Source organism: Nicotiana tabacum, chromosome 14 (assembly GCF_000715075.1).
Source record: "Nicotiana tabacum cultivar K326 chromosome 14, ASM71507v2, whole genome shotgun sequence".
NCBI classification, from domain to species: domain Eukaryota; kingdom Viridiplantae; phylum Streptophyta; class Magnoliopsida; order Solanales; family Solanaceae; genus Nicotiana; species Nicotiana tabacum.
The window spans coordinates 17,336,640-17,360,621 of record NC_134093.1 but is presented as its reverse complement, the minus strand read 5'-3'; the positions used below and the strand labels follow the sequence as shown (position 1 = coordinate 17,360,621).

At 35.1% G+C, this 23,982-nt stretch overlaps 3 protein-coding genes across 3 annotated transcripts; all 3 read left to right on the top strand.

The window, feature by feature from the left end:
* Positions 1 to 4,026: 4,026 nt before the first annotated feature.
* LOC142168830 (uncharacterized) lies at positions 4,027 to 4,539 on the top strand. Its single transcript, XM_075229990.1, has one exon. It carries the CDS (start codon positions 4,027 to 4,029, stop codon positions 4,537 to 4,539), a length of 513 nt encoding a protein of 170 aa, XP_075086091.1.
* A 4,382-nt stretch (positions 4,540 to 8,921) lies between these two features.
* On the top strand, positions 8,922 to 13,970 carry LOC107799636 (plastid-lipid-associated protein 6, chloroplastic). The gene is made up of 4 exons (XM_016622776.2): positions 8,922 to 9,254; positions 12,544 to 12,780; positions 13,346 to 13,472; positions 13,585 to 13,970. Exons 1-4 carry the CDS (start codon positions 9,003 to 9,005, stop codon positions 13,797 to 13,799), a joined length of 831 nt encoding a protein of 276 aa, XP_016478262.1. The 5' UTR covers positions 8,922 to 9,002; the 3' UTR covers positions 13,800 to 13,970.
* Positions 13,971 to 19,362: 5,392 nt separating this feature from the next.
* Positions 19,363 to 23,865, top strand: LOC107799634 (kinesin-like protein KIN-10A). Its single transcript, XM_016622774.2, has 5 exons — positions 19,363 to 20,189; positions 21,624 to 21,779; positions 21,879 to 21,986; positions 22,086 to 22,196; positions 22,296 to 23,865. Exons 1-5 carry the CDS (start codon positions 19,563 to 19,565, stop codon positions 23,730 to 23,732), a joined length of 2,439 nt encoding a protein of 812 aa, XP_016478260.1. The 5' UTR covers positions 19,363 to 19,562; the 3' UTR covers positions 23,733 to 23,865.
* The last annotated feature ends 117 nt before the right edge of the window (positions 23,866 to 23,982 follow it).

Below are 23,982 nucleotides of genomic sequence, written 5' to 3'. Positions count from 1 at the left end.
ATTTATGCTATTTAAAATAAGCGATATGTAAGTGCCATGAAGGATAAAGGATACACGGATTAAAGAAAACGAGTTTCGTTGAACGTTGTCGATTTGGGATAAAATATGATCCGAGCTATAATACCCGATATTTATGGAATAGTACCATACACGGTACCATATGACCATAATAGTATGATGTATGAAGTATATTAAAAATAAATAGTATTTTAAGTAATTTGAGATAATTCTTAATTATGCGGGTAATTGGTTAATTATCGGGTAACGGAACATTACCTAGTTAATTAATAAATTATGAGATAAGACTAACCCCCACAAAGAAAAAAATGTGGAAGCACGGGGCTAACCAAACAAAATGACTAAGGGTCAAATTGGCTTAGGTGGCTACCTAGGGTAACAAGACTTTAACGTGTAAAGTAAAGACATTCAAGTTTGGTTTTATCTTATACAAGTTTGGTTCATTTAGACATTAGCTATTCCTACAATCTGAATATATGCCATTCTTACAATTAGAAACAATAGCCATGAATAAGCACTATAGAACGTTAACCATTCTTCAAGTTTTCAACAAAGACGTGAATTCTTGCAACCAAAAGAAATCCAACGAGAATTGCTAGCAACGTAAGTTTTGCGATTCTAAAGGAGTACAGTGCAAACTTTTTCAAGAACATCATACGGATTTTTTTCCTACTCCAGGTATGTTAAGGCTATCCCTTTTTTTCTTTTTGGTATGATCAATACGATACAAACGAAATGAGCAAATGCACAATTTTCATAAATGAGTCTATTCATAGAAATATTAGGGGTGTCTATATTCTTGATTCCCCATGTGAATTATTATTATATCTTCTGTTCATGGGTCTCAGAAAAATACGTATTTGATAAAATTTATCCGACATGCATATTATTTTTATGACATTCCGAGAAAATCTTATTAGCGTATTCCTTATGCATTTCATGAATTTATACATGTACATTAACCCATAACCAGATGGTGTTATATACGCGTATATTATATGTATATGGGATATGGAAAAAGATTATGACGTTATATACGCACCACCACCTCATCAGCTGGTATACGTTGATGATTTTGCCCACAGTGACCGAGATGATATGATGGGTTGCCCTCAGAGGCTTGATGATAATAATAATTACATGATACTTGGACAGTTTATTGCAGCTTATAAAGCTATTTGATAAATTGAAAATTTATTGAAATTGAATTGCAACTTGTAAAGCTATTTGATAAATTAGAAATGTTATTGAAATTGAAGGATTAATTAATAGATTGAAGATTGTTGCATTTGAAGGATTTTTATTATTTCTGCTAATTGAATAAAATTATTGCTAACTCTGTGAATCATGCTGATTTGAATAATTATAATTTATTCTATTTATTATTGTTGACCCTTAGTGAGTATCAAAATCGGCCATCCCGTCTCTACCACTTCGAGATTAGGCTTGATACTTACTGGGTACACGTTATTTACGTACTCATGCTACACTTGCTGTACTTTTTGTGAATGATCTGAGACAGATACTAGTGGAGGATCTATCATCGCACATCCTCGTTATCTAGGGGCGTAGTGGCGAGCTGCCTTTCTGAGCCGTCCTGCAGCTACCAGTGCCTCTTCTTGTATTTTTAATTCTGTCTATTTTCATTCCAGACAATATTTGGAGTTTTGTATAATCTACTAAATGCTCATACACTTGTGACACCAGGTCTTGGCACACACATTGGTAGAATTTGTTGTCTTATTATTTTTTTTGAATTTAAATTTTATCGTTATATGTTTAATTTATTAGTTGGCTTGCCTAGCTATAGTGATGGGCGTTATCACGACCTATATGTGAAATTGGGTCGTGACAAGTCACATGTTCTGTTAGTTGGGATGGAGTTGTAGTGCTGATTTCTTCTATATATGCTAAGTGTGATTAAGATTAGAGGAAGAACTCGGGAATAACTTGAAGGACATTGCAGATAAGTACAACATTCCTTGGTTAATTGCTGGAGATTTCAAATATATTTTGGATCCTTGTGAGAAGAAAGGTGGTATATTGATGTACAAGGATCACCAATGTGGAGATTTCATTTAAAACTGAAGAATACTTGTAACAAGTTGTCTGAATGGTCTAAGACTACTATTAGCAATATTTTTGATAAGGTTAAAGATCTAGAAGGCAGAGTAGCTAATTTAGAGGCCAATTTAGTTGCTGCTAATTAGGGTTGTACATAGGTCGGGTTGATTCGAATTTTCTAATTACCAAACCAAACAAATTATATCGGGTTATTAAATCTAAATACCAAACCAAACCAATAAAAGTCGGATTTTTTAATCTCAGTTTTTCTCGGATTTTCGGATTTTTTTTTGGGGGGGAGAGGGGGGGAGGGGGGTTCATAAATTCTTCATAGCACAAAACGTAAATTTTGTTCTCCAAATATTTATTTAATCCTAGTAAGACATAAATATATAAGGTGTTTTTCAAAAAAATAACATAAATATGATATGAGTGATGACATTGTACTAAAATATTCAACAATAAAGATAATAAAATTGCATAAAATAAATATTATTAATAAGCCATAACGAAAACAAACATAATTTAAAATTACGACTAATAAGTACTATTATTTACATGACTAACCGCTAAAAGAAAAATAAGTTATACATTTTATCTAAACCATGAAAAAAATAAAAATAAAATAGATATACAATACTATTCTCATTCATAATATATTTGAATTGAATGTTTTATTAGCATTAGTATTGATTTGATCTTGGTTTAGAATTTATTTGAGTTACTAATATTTATGGACTATAAAACTTATTGGAGCATCCAAAAATTATAAGCCCAAACTTGAAATAATACGTTAAAAGATAAAACTATAAAAAGCTTAAGAAATATTTATAAACTACACTACAATAAATATTGTTATGTATTAAATATATTTAAAATTTCTATACATATAATGTCGGGTTGGTTTGGTTTCGGTTTGACTTTTTTTAATTAAAACCAAACCAAATCAAATATGGTCGGGTTTTTTTTTTCAACACCAAATCATAGTCGGTTTTTTTTTCTCGGTTTGACTTGGATTATCGGGTTGGTGCGGTTTGTCGGTTTCATCTGTATACCCCTATCGATAATAATGAGTTGAACAGAACTGCCTTAAATAAAGCTAATGCATTGTTGAATAGAGCCTATAAGAAGGAGGAATCATTTTGGAAGAAGAAATTTGGAGTGAAATGGTTTGTGGAAGGGGAAGTAAACTCAAAGTTTTTTCATTCAGTGGTCAAGGGTAGAAAGAAGAGGCTTACTTTGAAGAAGATGAGGAAGGAAGATGGATGTTGGGTTGATGGGGAGGAGGATGTTGCCAGAGAAGCTATTTCTTTCTTTCAGAGACAATTCAAAAAGGAAAGTTGCCATAATGACTTTTCGATTTTGAGTTGTATCCCTAAAACCACTGAGGAAGCAGATAATGATAGATTGACATCACAACCTACTTTGGAGGAACTGAAAGATGTGGTGTTCTCTATGAGTTCATAGAGTGATCCAGGCCCTGATGGAGTCTTAGAAAAATTCTATCATTCATGCTGGAAAATCATAAAGAAAGACCTACTACTAATGATTCTTGACTTTTTTGCATGTACTGATATACCAAAGTCGCTCACTCACACTTGTCTGGTACTTCTACCTAAGGTGGATAGCCGACAATCTTTTACTGAACTAAGACCAATAAGTCTTAGTAACTTCTCATGCAAGATCATTTCTAAACTGATGAATTAGAGATTGAGTCCTCTGATGCAGAAACTGGTATCTCCTAATCAGACATGGTTTATCAAAGGAAGGTCTATCATAAAAAATATTATGTTGACACAAGATATGATTCACAATATAAATAAATCATCACTTGCTGGGAATGTAGTTTTGAAATTGGATATGGCCAAAGCATATGATAGGGTCTCTTGGGAATATCTCTGTTAAGTGCTTAGGCAAATGAGATTTTCAGAATGTTGGATAGACATGGTGTGGAGGCTCCTGACTAATGTGTGGTACTCTATAAACATCAATGGAGTTAGGCATGGCTTCTTCAAATCTAGTAGAGGAATCAAGCAAGGGGGTCCTCTTTCTCCATCCCTCTTTGTGATTGGTGCAGAATTATTGTCGAAACTTATGGATAACTTAATTGGTTTAGGATTCATTCTATACTTTATAGAAAATAAGGGTCCCACCATCAATCATTTATGCTATGCAGATGACATCATACTCTTCTCATTCTGCCACTCATTATCATTAAATATGATGATGGACAAGTTGAGGCTCTATGAACAAGTTTCAAGACAGTTGGTGAATAAAAGAAAATCTGGATTCTACACTTCTGCTCAGGATGATGATCCTAGAATACCTAAAATACAAAGGATCACTGGCTTCCCTAATTGTCCATTTCCTATACAGTATTTGGGATGCCCTATTTATGTTGGTAGGAAAAAGATAATTTATTCAACAACACGGTGGCAAGGCAAATTATGCACTTGATATCAGTAGTTCACCCCTCCCCCCTCCCCCCCCCAAAAAAAAATTATCCTAAAGCAAATCAACAGAATAGTTGCCAACTTTTTCTGGGGAAGGAAGTTAACAGAAATAAGAGGCATTGGATTGCTTGGACTGATCTGTGTTTTTCAATGAATGAGGGAGAGGCTGGATTTAGATCACTACAAGATATTTGTAATGCTTTCTCTGCTAAACTATGGTGGAATTTTAAGACTCAAAAGACAATGTTGAAAGAATTTCTGGAGGCTAAATATTGCAAGAGGTCTTACCATGTGGCAAAGAAATGGGCTTATGGTTAGTCTCATACATGGAGAAGATTAATGGACATCAAGAAGGATGTTGATCCATCTATTTTCTGAAGGTTAGGGAATGACGATGTGTCTTTTTGGTGGGATAACTGGACAGGTTTGGGAGCATTAACTACATTGACTCAGGCAACCAGAGCTTCTAAGAATACAAAGGTCAAAGAATTCATACACAATGGGACTTGGAGTCATAAAAAACTGATAGGTCTTCTACTTGTGAATGTGGTCAATACAATTCAAAAGGTGTAGTTTGATGAAAGGAGAAAAGACTGCCCATACTGGTTACCAGAAGGTACATAAGCTTTCACTTGCAAATCAGCTTGGGACCTTGTGAGGAAGAAAAAAAGGGGTACTTTCACTTGTAAGAATATTTGGCATAAAAATGCCTTTCAGAATCTCATTTTTTATACTAAGGTTACTTCAAAATAAGATCCCTACTAATGAAGTTGTGAGGAGGTTTGGTATTGTGACCGTATCTAGGTGCAATTGCTATTATAATCATGAGGAGGAGACCATTGAACATTTGTTTAGTAACAACCAAGTAGCCAAAAGTGTTTGGTCTTTTTTATGTAGTTCATGTAGCATTAGTTTTGTCCCTCTACAGTTAAGGCAAAACCTCATGAAATGGTGGATGACTAAGAGCAACAATGGTGTCCATTCTATAATGCTTCAATGTTTACCATCTTTAATATGCTGGAAATATGAAGAGCAGATGTGCAACAAACTTTGAAAATATTCGAATGTCAGTCAGGCATATCATTCATCAAGTGTCTAATACAATAACAGTGATATTTAACTGTCAATCCCTAATCTTCAACTCCCTCAGTCTTGGATAGACAAATGTATAGTTGTAGAGAAGATGTCACCAGTAATTCATTCTCAAATGGTTTGCTGGAAGAAACATGTGAATGAATATGTCAAATTAAATGTGGATGGCTATAGTAAAGGCAATCCATGCTCAGCTGGAGGAGGTAGAATTATCAGAGACCATCATGGTGAATTAGTGAAGGCATTTTCTGATTTCTATGGCATTTACAGTAATAATTTTGCCGAGGTAAAGCCAGTTTTATAAGGCATCCAGATGTGTTGCCATCATGGTTTGAAAAATATTGTTGTAGAGTCAGACTCACTGTTAATTATGAATATGATTAACTGGGAAACAAAGACAAATTGGCAGATCAGACATGTACTTGAACAGATTTGAGAATTGGCTCGAACCAGAGACTTTCAGTTTAGGCATATTTTCAGGGAAGGTAACAAGATTGGAGATCAATTAGAAAACCTGGGAGAAGACACAAAAGCTCATGGTATCTTCAATCAAGCTGTTTCCCTTCCTGGAGAGGTTAGAGCTTCTTTGAAGTTTGATCAAGAGGGAATACCTAATTTCAGGTTCAGAGTGAAAAGGAATTTGTGTGTAGTTAATGATATCATCACTTGACACTATGATTAGACATAAAGTGTTTGGGACATATCTGTATGTATTGTCATCTATGGAGAATATAGAGGTATCAAGTAGTAGAGAGGAGTCCAACAGACTTTTGTCAATTTCTTATACACAAGTGCACATTAGATTAGTGGTTACCAATCTACAATATGTAACTCAGGCTAAGGTGTATGTCCTCCTCCGTACAATCAAAGTTTTTGAAATATACAGGTTGGAGTCCGGCCTAACTCCACCATCGAGATGATGGACTTTGATTAAAAAAAAATATATTGGCGTGCTAAGTCAAATTTAATTAAGAGCTATTAGATCATGCTAGGTGTTTGATGTGGTAGTAATCAAATTACACAGGGGGAGGTTTATCCAGTGCGCACAAAGTGCTCACCATAGAGTGCTCACCCGAAGGGCAGAGGTTGTAGCGGCTGCGGATTTCCCCTCTTACCAAAAATAAAAAATAAAAAATTGAAGACCACTTGAAGTCTTTTAAATATTCATATTCCGACCAATCAAATACATATTGTTACAAATTAAATTTGATCAGTTTATAGATTAAAGATAATCATTCAAATCAAGGAAAAAGTTCGTGTACATTATGATTGTCTCTCTCTCACAATTATAAATAGAGTCATATGTCTACCTTAAAGTATCATAAAAGTTCTAAGAGGAGGTGATAGCATCGTCACATTGCCTTTTTCATAGTTTTATTGTAAAGCAAGGATAGGTGTTGTTGTAAAATTGCTACTTTATTGTATCAATCCATAAGGGTGCTAATTAGCTATTAAATTCATTAGCTAGTACTCTTCTTAAAATCTTATCTTGTGAGCCATAAATATATCATTATTGGCAAAGAAAAATAAGGTATTTCCTCACGTTTATTCTGAAAAGCAAATTAAATGACAACTAGAGTTAGTTATACAAAAATATTACTTTCACAGGATTTTTAAGTTGTGGAAAGCAAAAGATTTCATTTGCTTTATGACGATTCTTTGACGAGTAATTCAAATCTTGGTTGCAAGACTCACTTCCGTAAGAAGAAACTAGTAAATCTCCTCAAATGTTCTATACATTGTTTTCCTTCAAATCTAGGGGTTATTTGATAGGAGGTATAAGAATAGTGCCGAATATGTTGTATTAGTAATGCTGATATTAATAATGTTGGGATTAGTTATGTTGACATTAGTTGTGTTAGATTGTTTCTTATCAACTGTTTGGTTTGGTGTATTAAAACATTGCATAATTTTTATTTTTTTTTACAAAAATACCCACCACATTCTTTAACTTTATACACTATTTTTATTGCAACAGTTTTATTACTCTTCAAATTCTTTACCCTCTCTAAAGCCAACTTTTTTTTACAGGGGAGCAAAATTAAAAGGGAAATCTAATTGAAATATTAAAGTTAAAAAAAATAAATTAATTTACATATAATACAAATTGTCAAATATTTAAAAACCTGATAGATTTTTAAGAAATAAAGAAAAAATTAGTTTATACTTTGTACGAATTCAAAATCAAATTTAGTATTAATTATGATATTATTCTGATATTGTAAAATTCTAGAGGGAAAAAATTAATTAAAATATCACAATATAAAAATATATAAAATATGACAAAATGTATTTGGAATACGTTTTGAGGGATTTGAGGGATAATTATGTCTTTAACCATATTTATGCAAGTATTAAAAACTCTTGCATTGCAAATACAATAGTTTTCTATGTATTAATTATACATAGGACAATACCAAATAGAATATATAACTAAAACAAGTATTGGTTATACATAAGTTAAATAATATACTAAACAAGAGTATTAATGAACAAAGCTAATACTTGCATTAATTCTCCTTATATGCAATGGATTTGCCTCTATTTTCATGGTCACTAACTAAGTTTGAATGACTATTTTACAAAACGTGTCAAGTTTAAGGAGCTATCTAGGTATTTAACCATTTCTTTTCATGCAACTTTTTGTCCCAAAGTTTTTTTTTCATCCAAAGAAAAGAAAAATCCAACAAAATCAATTAAAACCCCAAAGAAAGAGAAAAAGAAAATATAAATGAGATATTACCAGTGATGGACCCAGGATTTTGTGCAAGTGAGTTCAATCTTAGAAGTACATAACTTTAATCGTAAAACAGTAGTTGTCAAGTGGGTTCAAATAAAATATTTATACAAAATTTACGCAACTTTAATTCTAATTTATACATATACACAGTATTATTTTTTGATGAAATGAGTTCAGTTGAACCCGCTTGCTACCACGTGAGTCCGCCACCGGATATTACAAGCCTCTCCACATTTCATGGTGCCCACATTGATGCTATATATTATGAGGGGTCGTTTGGCTGGGAAATAAATTACTAGGATTAATTATTTTGTAATTAGTTATTTCAAGATTATCATTCCACCTTCTTATAATTAAAAAAATATCACAACTAGCACGATCAAATTTAAAATAAATTAATCTCAAATTTAATTACGAAATTAATTATTTCTTATATTTTGTACCAAACGAGACGTAGTCGTGTCACAAGGTACATATTAGACCACCAATGCTATGGAAGCTGGGTCCCACAGATTCTCTATTCTACAGAAAACTACACAAATTGTAAACTTGTTACCAACCACCAATCAAAGATCGCTCCTTTTCTTTTTCACAAAACATTTCCTTTCCAAATTGGCTGAAATTAAAGCTCGACCATGGCTTCTCTACTTCAGCACTCTACACTTCCTCTTTCCCACAATCATTCTTCATCTTCTTTACCATCTTTAACTTGTCATTTCTCAAAAATAAGCAATAGAAATACTCAAAGATTATTAGAGAAAAAGAAGTATCATATCAAGAAAAGCGTAATTTGCCAGTCGGGTATTGATGAGGTCACATTCATTGAGCCACCTGGTAGTAAAGAAGCTAAAGCTGAACTTATTGGATCTCTCAAACTCAAGTTATTGGTAATTCAAAACTCTAATCTTTTTGGACCCCTCCTTTTTTTTTGAATTAATCTTTTTATTTTTACTTCCCTATGGATTTTCTTATATTGAATTTGATGGGTTTGTCTTTGATTCATTCTTTTTCTTGATTGTTGGTTATTGTCTTACTCTTTTGTGGTACATAGGCTTTGCTCTATTGGTCCCATTTTAGTCAATTTCATTTTCTCTTGTGGTACATAGGCTAACAAATTTTGTACCATCAATGTAATTTAACCTTCTAGCAGGTTATTTACACCCCAAGAGCAAGGTGATTAGTTCTTGGAAGGAGGGAGCCGAGGGTCTATCGAAAACAAAGTCTCTACCTCAGGGGAGGGGTAAGGTCTGCATACACACTACCCTTCCCAGACCCCATTAGTGGATTATACTGGGTTTATTGTTGCTAGGTATCCAGAGGCGGACCCAGGATTTGAAGGTCGCGGGTGTAACTTTTGATTCAACCAAAATATACTTTGTATATAGAGTATCCACTATTAATATATCACTACTTTGTATGAAATTTTTGCCGAACTTTACGGGTGACGGTGACCCCTCTACCTATTGCATAGTCCGCCTCTGTAGGTATCAATTAATGGTTATTAAATAAAGTTGTCTTTTAAGTGATAGGATGGTGCATATAACTTAAACTCATGTAAACATTAATTACTTGCTTGAACTCCGCCAGTGTGAGCTTGTTAAACCATAGACGATCCCAAAACAAAGCTAAGTAATCCCACAAGTGGGGTATGGGAGGGTATGGGAGGGTAATGTATAAGCGTACTTTACCCCTATCTTGTGAAGGTAACGTCGTGGTAGATTGACAGTCAATATTGGAATAATCAGTTGTAAAACTTAATTCGAGGGGAATGAGTTCAGTAGTTGGCTTGAGTTGATTTTCTTGGCTTAATTTCTGTTTTCTCTTTTGGACTGTCTGTAATGTGAGCACATTATTATACAAGAGGTACTCGACTTAATTGTTACCACATATGTAACTCGAATCACTGAGGAATTAAATTTGATTGAGGTAAATGATAGATTAAGGCTAAAGCTACCTCTACTGCTGCTGCCTAAATTGATACATAAATGTTGAAACTTTAGTTTGGGATTCAGGATTTGGAATTTGAGTACAGGGCAGACTTTGCGTGCTAGTACCAGGAATCAGACTCGCACCAAAATCACTTTTCCTTCAAAGACACTAAGGATGGGTTAAATGCTTTTACACAAACATTACCCTTTAATTGAATTTCCCTGAAGAGACATGCTTAATACCTGAGAATTGAGATGAGGTCATATAAAAGACATGTAGAAATTGGGTTTGTAGTAACCTGCATCCATATCTGTTTGTCTATTTGACAACAATTTCTTACTAGGCTTTGACTTTTCTTCTAGATCTGGATGAATTAGGAGACTGGAGAGTATTATGGTTGCAGAGATATCTGTCGTAACAGTGACAACATGGTATGATCCTCAGCACTATTATGACAGATATCTCTCCTTATCGAAAGAGATATCTGTCAACAATGCTGATGATCATACATCCCATGTTGGTAAATTGCTGTAGACAGGAGAAGTGGATAACTTTTAGGCGAAGGTTTGGACATGTTTAGGGAAAAAAGAAACATAACTTAGTGTCTTTTTGCAACTGAATGAGGATCCAAGTGATTGCTGATGCTTGAGTTTGAGAATCAGAGAATACATCGTGCCAGTAAATTCTTTTAGCACAAAATTTAAAGGAAGAGTATAAATGAAGAAGAAACTCCAAACCGACAATTTTTTCTCCAACATAAAGAGGAAATGCATGCATATGTTTTAATAATTGATGGTGTTGAGACATGATATATCAGTATACAACAACAGCAGCCCACTGTAATCCCACAAGTGGGGCCGGAGATGGTAGGATGTACGCAGCCTTACCCCTACCCTGGAAGGGCAGAGAGACTGTTTCCGATAGACCCTTGACTAAGAAAAGATGGAAGAAGCACTGATAGCAAATAACAATCATACAAGATATTTAGAAAACTAAATCCAAGAATGCAAAAGAGAAGATGACAGGAGTACTGGTAGCAAGTAATAACAATACAAGATATGTCGTGATAACAAACTAAGGGAGTATTGATGGCAAGTAATAACAATACAAGATATGTGGTAATAACAAAATTAAGGATAAAAGGGATACCATACTAACAATAATACTATTGAACTAAGAAAGACAAAGGGGAACGCTCGACTACCTACTAACCTTCTACCCTAATTCATGATATATCAGTATGTGTTTCCTAAATGAAAAATTCTTATCAAAATATTTTTACTAATGTACATGAGTATTAGTCACTCTATGAAATGCTGAAGGTTTAGCCTTAGTTGAGGATCGTAAGTTGTAACCGTGTAGAAAGAGTATGGGAATGCAAGGTGCAGCACGTCGAGTGCTAACAAAGTAGTTGACTTGCTGGCAAATATGGAACATGCAAACGGGGAGGAACTAATGCTGCTCAATCAAGTCCCAGAGGAGGCTAATGAATCAATTAGGAATGATCATTCAGGTGGGATTACTGTTAGTAACTAGGTCCCTTGGACCACCCGTGCAACAACAATAACATCTACTACTACGCCTCAAACCCAAACAACTACTATATTAATCCTCATTGACCATGTTTCTCCATTTAAATTATCCAGCACCATCCTCGCAATAAAACTAAAAGTAAATTATAGAAGTTACTGCCTATTGTACGACCATTGTACCATTGAAGGATCTGTTTAGACTTTGAGGGCAAGAGACTGAGATGAATGGAGAGCTGATATGATTTTGAATATTAGAACGTATTTTGTTCTACTTTATTTGGATCTTGGATTGGTATGATTACAGCAATCACTACTGGAATGGCAATGTCTAAGGACAAATAAAAGATGTGGATTTTGCTAGAAAATCCTATTATCCCGCTTCAATTGCCAATCAACTAGCTTTACATGCTAAGAATGTCATGGTTTAGCACATCTAAGTACAACGGAATGGTTGTTGATTTGGTGTCAAAGATGTATGCACCTGATGTTGCCGTCACTATGAGCTTATGCTTATCTCCATGACGTAGCACTTTCTTAGCTAGGTCCAATATTTGGCTGAACCGTAATCGTGAAAGTATAACTGTCCCTGCGAGGAATTGCGATTATTTTCCATCTCTCCATACTGTTTGAAGTTTTTTTCTCTTTTCCATGGAAGTTAATCTTTTTAATTACAGCAAGTCAGGTTCCTCTTGACAAATGTGGTGGTCACTTGCAGAGTGCTGTTTCTGGGCTAAACAGAGGTCTTGCTGCGAGCGAAGAAGACCTAAAGAAGGCGGATGCTGCTGCCAAGGAGCTAGAATCCTGTGCAGGAGCTGTAGATCTCTCAGCTGATCTCGATAAACTTCAAGGGAGGTGGAAATTGATATACAGCAGTGCATTCTCAGGTCGCACTCTTGGTGGAAGTCGTCCTGGACCCCCCACCGGAAGACTTCTTCCCATTACTCTTGGTCAGGTAAACTATAAAAGAAGGATCCCTTTCATTCTGTCGTTTCCACGTATCTGTCTGTCCTCAGTTACAAACATGCATACAGTGGTTAACCATGAATTAAAGAGAACAAAAATAGGTTGTGCGACATTTATTATAATTACCATAGGCATGTTATGAAGAGAGAACAGAGACTGGCATTATATTCTGAGGTGGATAAAGTTAGTGATTTCGGAGTACAAGTGCACCCACTATGTCATTATAATGAGTTCAGACTTGGTGTAAATATATTCCTTAAAAGAATTTTCAACTCTCCCTCCACATGCGCGCGCGCGTGTGTGGCACGAACCAAGAACCTTGACAAGATCAGCCCTTGATTATATTCTGGAATAGAAGTTGCATTCTTGGAGTCCTCATATCCAAGATTTGCTTTCGAACATTTCTCGCTAGTTTTTCTGTTGCAGTTATAAGGATCACAATATCCATTAATTTTAGCTTACTGCAGAGCAATGTAGAGTGTTCTAATTACTGCATATGTCAAGCTTCATTTATTGATACACCATCGCATAACAGACTGATTTGGTTTGATCAGGTATTTCAAAGAATTGATGTACTAAGCAAGGATTTTGACAACATAGTAGAGCTTGAATTAGGTGCTCCTTGGCCTTTACCACCTGCTGAGTTGACTGCCACTTTAGCCCACAAATTTGAACTGATAGGTTGGTTCTGTGTATTCACATAGTCTTTTGGACCAACAACATTTCTTTGGTATTATTGCTTCTCTTATTGCAGTTTCCTGATTCATGTCATGTTTATATATTTCCACAATAGGATCATCCACGATTAAGATTACATTCGAGAAAACTACAGTGAAGACAACCGGAAACTTTTCACAGCTCCCACCATTTGAGGTGCCTCGGATACCAGATCAATTCAGGCCGCCATCTAATACAGGAAGTGGTGAGTTTGAAGTTACCTATATTGATTCTGATACACGCGTAACAAGGGGAGACAGAGGAGAGCTTAGAGTTTTCGTTATCTCATAAGATGGGAGGCAATAGGTATAGTTTTCCTACAATATTTTGTTGCTACAATTTCATGTACAATATATCAAATGTATAGATATGCTCAACATTATTCTGCTGGTCTATATCTAGCAAAGTTGTAATGTTACTGCAAGTTTGAATCTGTATACAGTAAACTCGATTTTGCGACTATTAGATGGTGCAAGAAATTAAGCAGTGTTATCTCTAGGATACACAAGATTAAAAAAAGGCAGCCGGACTACATTTCTAGAAAGGAGGTAAAAGAATCAATGTGTAGTTATTAGACCAAACAGAAAGGATCATACCACGCCCAGATTCAGATATTCTTTTTTCGGGGTTCCACTCTCCAGTCTGGAGCGTGTACAATCATGAACCAGGGGTATTTTCACCCCCTTCAAAATAAGCCTTGGGCCTAACTCACACCCTAAAAGCTAGCTCGAAGGGAAGAGGACTGTCCAAGCCTTATAAGGAGACCAAGGATTTCATCCCGGTCCATAATGGAATCCATTCATCACATACATGGTTAGAGTCAAAAGCAGCGAAAGAGTCTATGTAGGGATGGCAATAGGGAGGGGCAGGACGGGTGCGGGGCGGGTTTTATTTCAACAGGCTCCGCCCCGCCCCACATAGCATTTTTACCTGCATCTTCCGCCCCACAAAAGTTTTCCTTTATTATTTCTTTCAATTTGTCATATTTTTATCTTATTTAATTTTATTTTTCAATTGGATTCATATACGCATTGTCAATCTAAAAGTTCCCATTAGAATCCAATTCCAAACCAAGGAAGTCTAATTTTGAATAGCCATAACTAGCAAATAACTATTAATCCTAACGAATGTTGTCAGTTTTAAATTTTAATAGTGTTCGATTACATGCATCAATATTGGAATTTAGTTTGAAACATCATTATGTCATTTCTAATGATTCAGATATATCGTACAAGGTAATGAGATCAGATGCATGAAAATGAGTCAACTAATTATCTGCTTGACTCAATAAAATAACTATATAGAGTTAATATGGGACTTTAAAACACTTAAAAAATTATATAATATAATATTTTCTTCCCAGAGATGCAAATAACAGAAACATGTATTTACAGTCAACAAAATAAATGTCCAATATGAAATGTATTCCTCGTAAAAACCAAACCAGGTTGAGACTAAAATAATCAATGCATAGCATAAAGGAATCACAAGTTCAAAACTAAAAGGCAAATATTTATCGGTTGTAATAATATTAAAGATAACTGAAACGTTATAATTTTGCAAAAAGTTAAAATCCAAACCCGCACCGCACCCACAAAAAAATTTTAAAAAATTATTTTGACCTGCCCCTCACCCGCATATGTCTAAAACTTTCGTTAATATCGAATCTACAACTGAAAATCCGGCTTAAATCTAAGAAAGTACTTGAGCCTTTTCCCTTAGAGTGTCATTTGCCACATATATCGTCTTAATTCTGTAGCAATTAGAAAATATGTGTAGTGAATTATGAATCAAAGTGAGACTTGCCCATTATTTATATGTGTCACTACACGTTTCTAATTTTGTCGTTTTGGTTAAAAGAAAATAGATTTCTGTGATATGACATCTCAAAATCTTTGGAAGTTCTACATAAGAGAAAGAGAAGCATGTAATTATCTTAACTTTTTTTTCTTTCTATCTGTTGTGTGGATCGTTTAGCAATATTTTGAAGTTCTTATAAAAAAACTTCATTAGAGGACCATAACTTTCTCTTTGCCGGTGTTACTCTTATGTAATGCAAAAATATCTAACTTTCAAATACTTTATTTAATAACTTCAACTAAATATTGTCTAAAAGAATACTAAACCTTAACTAAAGAAGGCATAAAATGTAAGTTATTTGAAAGAAAAAAAAGTACTCCTATCTCCTAATTTATTAATTTCCCAGTGTACCTTTCTTTGTGGGAGGATAAATATTTCAACATTTTGGTTGTTTATTGCTTTACGCTCTCTTTATGTCAGGTGAAATTAAATTTTTTCATTTATGTTTCACCTACTGTCTATGTTAAAAGATTCTGAAAATATTTTAAAGCACATATATGAGCAGCGACCTACAGGAAAATACGGTGTATGTTCTTTGCGAATGATATAGTTTTGATTGATGAGACGCGAGCAGGTGTTGACGAGAGGCTGGAGGTTTGGAGACAAACCCTTGAGTTTAAAGGTTTCAAGTTGAGTAGGACTAAAACTGAGTACTTGGAGTGCAAGTTCAACGAAGTCACGGGGCAGTGGACAACGATGTGAGGCTTGATTCACAAGTCATTTCTAAGAAAGGAAGTTTTAAGTACCTTGGGCCGATTATCCAGGGGAACGGGGAGATCGACGAGGATATCACGCACCGTATAGGGACAGGTTGGATGAAATGGAGGTTAGCATCTGGCGTTTTGTGTGACAAGAAGGTGCCCTCGGAACTTAAAAGCAAGTTCTATAGAGCGGTGGTAAGACTGGCCATGTTGTATGTGGTAGAATATTGACCAGTCATGATGACCCATATCCAGAAGATGAAAGTAGCATAAATGAGGATGTTGAAGTGGATGTGCGGGCACACGAGTTTGGATAAGATTAAGAATGAAGATATTCGAGCAAGGGTGGGTGTGGCTCCCATGGAAGATAAAATGCGGGAAGTGAAACTTAGATGGTTCGGGCACGTGCAAAGGAGAAGTCTAGATGCCCCGGTTAGGAGGTGAGAGCGGTTGGCTCTGACGGGTATGAGGAGAGGTAAAGGGCGGCCAAAGAAGTATTAGGGAGAGGTGATCAGGCAGGACATGGCGTGACTCCAGCTCACCGAGGATATGACCCTCGATAGGAAGGTATGGAGGGAGAGCATTAGAGTTGTAGGTTAGTAGGTAGTGAGCGTTTTCCTGCTCCGTGCTGTGTGTAAGTCTAGTCGGTCAATGTCGTGTTTTAGTATGCTAGTGGTACATGTTGTGCTCGTACTATTTTCTAGGACCTTGTCACTGCACTGATTATTGATATTGCTTTTTCATGTATATTTTCTGATTCTTAGCTCGTTGGCACTATCTTCCTGGTTATGTTGTTATTATTCTATTGTTGCTTTTCATCTTTTTGTACCGAGGGTCTATCGGAAATAGTCTTTCTACCCAAGGGTAGGGGTAAAGTCTGCGTACACACTATCCTTCCTAAACCCCACTTGTGAGATTATACTGGATTGTTGTTGTTGTTATTGAACACGCTTGTAGCCTCTTCAAGCTTTCACTTTCAAATGCATTTTAAGACTTTAAGTGACCCAAATCCTCCCCCACCCACTTGTCAAAAATCAATTTCAAATCAGAACTCTACCCGATTGCGGTGTAGCATAAGCTACAGAGTTCTCGGGAATTGAATAACTTTTGCTTAGACCTTATATACTAGTATATACTTTTTTCGTTCACTTTTACTTGTCTATTATATTAAAAATATATTTTTATTTTTATTTGTCCATTTTAGCAAATCAAGAGAAAGGCAAACTTTTTTTCTTGTCTTACCCTTATCATTAATTACTCATTTCCAAAATTATTTTTCGAGACTCATTGAAATACTATCATTACGAGGGGTTATAAGGTAAAATACATACTATAATTATTATTTCTTTAGGGGTGTGAACAGTCGAAAGTGGATAACTAAACGTGAACGGAAGGAGTATTAAGAAATTCATTAAATATTTATAAATATTTGATAGTAAAATCAGTTATTATTGTATATTTAACTCGAGTTCGCGATACAAACCTATAAAACTCAAATTCTGAATCCGCTTCTAGCTCTCTAGTTTAGAAGACTCTTGTGCACAAAGCATCTTTTTTTAAAATTAAAAGAAATATTTGATCTACACCTCAATTAAGTTAGGTCAAATTGACTATATAGATCTTATGTATTTGTTCAACTTTATTATTTACTAAACTATTCCTCATTAATTTAAATGCATGTATAAATACAACCTTCTTTCTCCTTTGCCCTTTTTGTCTCTACCGTCTCTTCTCCTTCTCCTCTTCATCTTCGTGTAAAACTTAAAAACGAAAAACACAAAAGAGAAGAATAAAAGATTTAGAATATTAGAATCATGCTGTTTAATGTTTAATTACTATATTTATCAAGCTGCAAAGAAAAAAAGGTTAGAAGGGAAAAGAGAGGATAAAAATTGCATGAGGCGTCCTATTTGGTCGCCCTCTTTTGACTTATATTCATTTTGTTTTTCCGTTTGTATCCGTACCCATTTTTTTTTGTTAAAACTGTTTTAAAAAGACGATTTTGCCCTTCAGGACTATTGACAAAACTGTAGACTGCAGGACAATACTTCAACATGTTTTGGCATGAAATTTTAGCAAATGAACTAAATAACTTAAGCATGTTTAGTCTGAAGTTTTAGCAAATAAACTAAATAACTTAAGCATGATAAGTCTGAAGTTTTAGCAAATGAACTAAATAATTTAAGCATGTTTAGTTTGAAGTTTTAGTAAATGAACTAAATAACTTCAGCATGCATTAGCAAAAACTCATTAGAAAATTACATATTGCAAAACAAAAACTTAAGCATGTTTAGTCTGAAGTTTTCGCAAATGAACTAAATAACTTTAGCATGTTTAGTCTGAAATTTTAGCAAATGAACTAAATAACTTAAGCATATTTAGTCTGAAATTTTAGCAAATGAACTAAATAACTTAAGCATGTTTAGTCTGAAATTTTAGCAAATAAACTAAATAACTTAAGCATGCTTAGTTTGAAATTTTAGCAAATGAACTAAATAACTTAAGCATGTTTAGTCTGAAGTTTTAGCAAATGAACTAAATAATTTCAGCATGCATTAGCAAAAACTCATTAGAAAATTACATATTGCAAGACAAAAACTTAAGCATGTTTAGTGTGAAGTTTTCGCAAATGAACTAAATAACTTCAGCATGTTTAAACTGAACTTTTAGCAAATGAACTAAATAAGTTCAGCATGTTTAGTCTGAAATTTTAGCAAATGAACTAAATAACTTCAGCATGTTTAGACTGAAGTTTTGGATAAAACTCATGACAAAACTGTTGACTGCAGGATAAATAACTCCAGCATGCATTAGCATGAAGTTTTAGCTTCAATGTAAAACAACTTCAGCTGCTACTGTAATTGACTGAAGTTTTACACCATCTCGCATGCTAATGAATAACCTCTGGTACTGTAAAACAACGTCATCTCCAAACGTTAGCATGCTGCTACGTTTATCAGGGCTTGTTTTACAGTATGCTAATGCGAATGAGGTTATCTCCAAAGTAGCATGCTAATGCTAATACTATTAGGGGTATAATTGTCATATTATTACGGATTTTTTGTCAACTGGCTACCAAATTAATAATTTTTAAAAATATGGTACATGTTAAAAGGTGACACAAATATATGGTACGACTACAAATCCCTTAAAGAGAGGTAAATGGTAGTACTCGACTCGGGCTGGGCCAATTAGGTAAATACCGATCCAAGCCCAGTAAAAATTGAAACTAGCCGTTACTCTACCCGGTTGCAGATTTAGAGCATAAGCTAGCCTCTTAAATTTGAACTTTCAAACCATTTTTCCATTTTTAGCTCTCCTATCTCTCCCAAAAATATCTAAATTTGAATCCAATCAGTGACTGAAAAAAATCCCTCAATCTTGGTCAGTAAAATCTTTACATTTTAAGAAAACTTCAATCAAAAGAAACCCCATTTCAAGGTTTGAATCTTTTCTTGAATTCTGGGGTTCTTTCTCCTCTTTTACTTCTTCAATGGCTCCTACACCAAAGAATCAAATAACCCCATCTCCATTATCAAAATTGAATCAACCCCATGTTGTTAATTCAAGAACCCCACAATCAAAACATCGTTTAAACTTCACTACAACAGCAAAAGAAGGGCCACCTCCAGAGCACCCGGTTGAGGTTATAGGCCGTATTCGCGATTACCCTGATAATAAAAAGGACAAATCTTTATCAGCATTACAAGTAAATTTTGATTATCGGTCCTTACGCGTTAGGACTGACATAGGGTATAGAGATTTTACACTTGATGGCGTGTCGTTGTCTGAAGAAGAGGATCTTGATGAGTTTTATAAGAAATTTGTGGAGTCAAGAATTGATGGTGTGAAATTAGGTGATAAATGCACAATTATGATGTATGGACCAACTGGTGCTGGTAAAAGTCATACAATGTTTGGAAGTGTTAAGCAGCCTGGTATTGTGTATAGGTCATTGAAGGATATATTGGGTGATGAAAATAGTGAGAAAGTTGGTGTTGGCACATTTGTTCAGGTTACTGTTTTGGAGATATATAATGAGGAAATTTATGATTTGTTATCGACGAATAATACTGGTGGTGGATTTGGTTTTGGTTGGTCCAAGGCCAGTGCTTCTAAGGTAAAAATAGATTTTTCTTCTGGCAATTTTTGATAGTTGATGCTCTGCTGTGGATAAATTAATAGCTTGTTTTTGTATTTGATATGTTTCTGAAATTTTAGTATAACATGTTTAGTTCTGTATAATAGCTGTGGTTTGAGAAGAGTTTTGCTCATTTCTTCACATGATAGCTGTGTTTATTTGTATTCTAAATGTGCTAGCTGATGTACTTAGATTTATAGCAGCCATTATTAAGGTATTTATAGTTTAAGTTTTCATGTTACAGTCAAACCTCTCTGTAACAACATCTCTCTATAATATGCATTCACTATAAAAGCTAAGTTTGCTCGGAACCAATTTTTATGTTATGTTATAATATACGTCCTCTATAACAACATTTCACTATAGCAGCCAAAAAATATTGGAACAAACGAGGCTGTTATAGAGAGGTTTGATTGTAATAGCAATTCCGATTGACTTTCTACAATTTGTGCTATATAGATGTGCTTGTTGTTATTTAAGTATATCCCCCACCTGACTTGGGATAGTAGTGGTCTTGTTAAACTCCGAAATGCTAAGGAAACTTATAATTTGTTATCGTCGACTAATAGTGGTGGAGGATTTGGTTTTGGTTGGTCCAAGGCCAGTTCTTCTAAGGTAAAAACAGATTATTCTTCTGGTAAATTTTTGATAGTAGATGTACTGCTGTGGATATATGGAGACATAGACTAGTAGTATCTTATCTGATATTTTTGAATGTAGTTTTTTCTTTTATTCATGTGTTTCTGAGATTGTAGTATAACATGTTTAGTTCTGTATCATTGATTCTGCTATTGAACTGACTGAACCTTAACATTATAATTGTTGTGTGAGAATCTTAACATTATAGCTGTTGTTTATTTGTATTCTAAATGTGCTAGTTGATGTACTTGAATTTGTAGCAGCCATTATTAAGGGTTTTTATTGTTAAGTTTTCACGTCAACAGGAATTCCGGTTGACTTTCTATAATTTGTGATATACAGATGTGCTTGTTGTTATTTAAGTGATATTTGCTCAATGTAGTTTAGTATTTTTATCTCACATAAATCCACTTTATGTCTCCTCCTTAGTATAACCTCCACCTGACTTGAGATAGTAATGGTCTTGTTAAATACCAAAATGTCAGTGACTTTCTAGTGCTTCACCTAAACTCGCTCGATATACATTGCCCCAATCCATAACATCATGACTATGGAAGGAAAAGACCTACACAGAAAATGTCAATGAGAATGAGGTCTCGTTTTCATCGTTGATCTATAACTAACAGACGTTTATAGTCAGAAGTTAGTAACTTCAGTCCGTTAGGAGATGATGTAGGGTTATCATGTGAAACTTAAAAAATGAGAAAGTAGGTATGACTTTGCTTACTGATTTTTATGTCTATACAATGTTGGTCCTGTCTTTTACCTTTGCAGGTGAAGCTGGAAGTTATTTGTAAAAAAGCAAAAAATGCAACTTTTATCTCGGGAACTGAAGCTATAAAGATATCGAAAGAGATCCAGAAAGTGGAGAAGAGAAGAATCGTAAAGAGCACCCTGTGTAACGAGAGGAGCTCTCGGAGCCACTGCATGGTAGTTTATGTTTAATCACATTTTCATTGAAATAAGTTCGTTTTATTTCTAGTTATTCGTCTTCAATTTCACTAAACGCGGCTAAATGTCATTGTACAGATAATCCTCGACGTTCCAACAGTTGGAGGGCGACTAATGCTTGTGGACATGGCTGGTTCTGAGAATATTGAACAAGCTGGTCAAACTGGTTTGGAGGCAAAAATGCAGGTAAAAGAGTTCATATCTGATTTCCTTTTAAAGTACCTCAAAATATATATGATCATCTTTTAGATATAATTGTTATCTTACTGGTATTAAATCTTGCAGACTGCGAAAATAAACCAGGGAAACATTGCATTGAAGAGGGTTGTTGAATCGATTGCTAATGGTGATTCTCATGTTCCGTTTAGAGATAGCAAGTTAACCATGCTCCTACAGGTAAATTTTGTGTATATACCATATATATAGTATGGGCAGATTGCTTTTTAGAATTTGTTCATAGACTTGCTGAAGTTGATTCAACTAAATTTGATGTAGGATTCTTTTGAGGATGACAAGTCCAAAATTCTCATGATATTGTGTGCGAGCCCGGATCCTAAAGAACTCCACAAGACAATCTCTACTCTAGAGTATGGCGCCAAAGCTAAATGTATTGTCCGTGGCCCTCATACGCCATTGAAAGAGAAAGGTGCAGAAGATTCTTCCTCATCGGCAGTTATTTTGGGATCAAGGATTGCCGTTATGGACCAGTTTATCTACAAGCTTCAGATGGAGAACAACCTGAAAGAGAAAGAGCGTAATGAAGCTCAGAAAGAGCTTATGAGGAAAGAAGAGGAAATTGCTACATTAAGGACCAAACTTGAGTTAGTACAAGGAAAGGGGACGGAGATAACTGAGGAGGAGATCAATGTTAAAGTGAACGAGCGAACTCAGATGTTGAAGAGTGAGTTGGAAAAGAGGATACAAGAATGTCAGAAAATGGCAAATGAAATTGTTGAAATGGAAAGGAGGAAGATGGAAGAAAGAATGTTCCAGCAGCAACAAGAATTTGAAATGCTACGGAGGCGCTTGGAGGAGATGGAAGCTGAGCTTTGCCGCTCTAGGGCTGAAAGTGGATCATCAGTACAAGTGGAGGTAAATACTTTCGCGAAAAGGTTACAGGATATTTACTCTGAAGATGCTGCAGGAATGGTAAAATCTATGGATTTGGACAGATCAATTGATATGGATACTGGAAAGCGTGATGTACTAGTATATAAACCTGAAGGTGGTAGCACTTTCCAAACAATCTTGGCTTATCCCAACATAAGCAATTCAGGAGAAGTTGAAGATCCTGCTGTCAATCTTGGCTTGCCACATTTCGCCAATAAAGCGAGCCTGAGCACTGTATTTGAGGAGGACGAAGAAGGTGATGGTGAAGGGGAGGTGCAGAAGGAGGTCATTGAGGAAAAAAGAATATGTTCGGGTCTGCTCAATCATGACATGAGTTGTTTGATTCCAGCTCCTGATCATCATTTCAGTGATTTATCAAAGGACAGTGATGTTTGTATAGGTGCAGCACCTTCTAGAAAAGTGCTTATTGAGAACATTTTCACACTATGTGGAAATTATAGAGAGCTTACTCAGCATAGTGTAAGTCCAGTGAAACCTGCAGAGAAGAATGTTAAAGATGCTGATTTCTCATCACCTACAGTTAAGACAATCGGAGCTGCAAAAGATTTTCATACTCCATCAGTAGGTTTCTCTAAGGATCTTTCGCCATCAGTTTATCCCGAGACTATAAAAAAGGCATCAGTAAATCAGACAAGAATGTTTAAGAGCTCTTATGATTCAAAGGAGAACTTCAACCCTACTGGTCCATTAACTCCACAGTCAGTTATCAAAGAAGTAGCTACTGGACTTTCTCCCAAAGTAGGAGAACATCTCAGTCGAACACCTTTTGTTACTGTCAAAAGATATATTAATAACTGTTAGTTGATATTCTCGTTTGATTTTGTGTGAATCGTGTATGTAATCTCACGCGACATTCTGATATTTTGCGCGAGTACATTGCATATGTACTTGTATGGGATTTACTTAGTAATTCAGACTTGAGTTTGATTAACACAACAGAAAATTGATTGTTGAGTCTACATAGTTAAACCCTCCCCTCCCTTCTTGATCATCTTTACAGTTAAAAGTCTGCTCAGTCTTCCCCTATTCTCAGCCGCCAGTATGGTGCAAC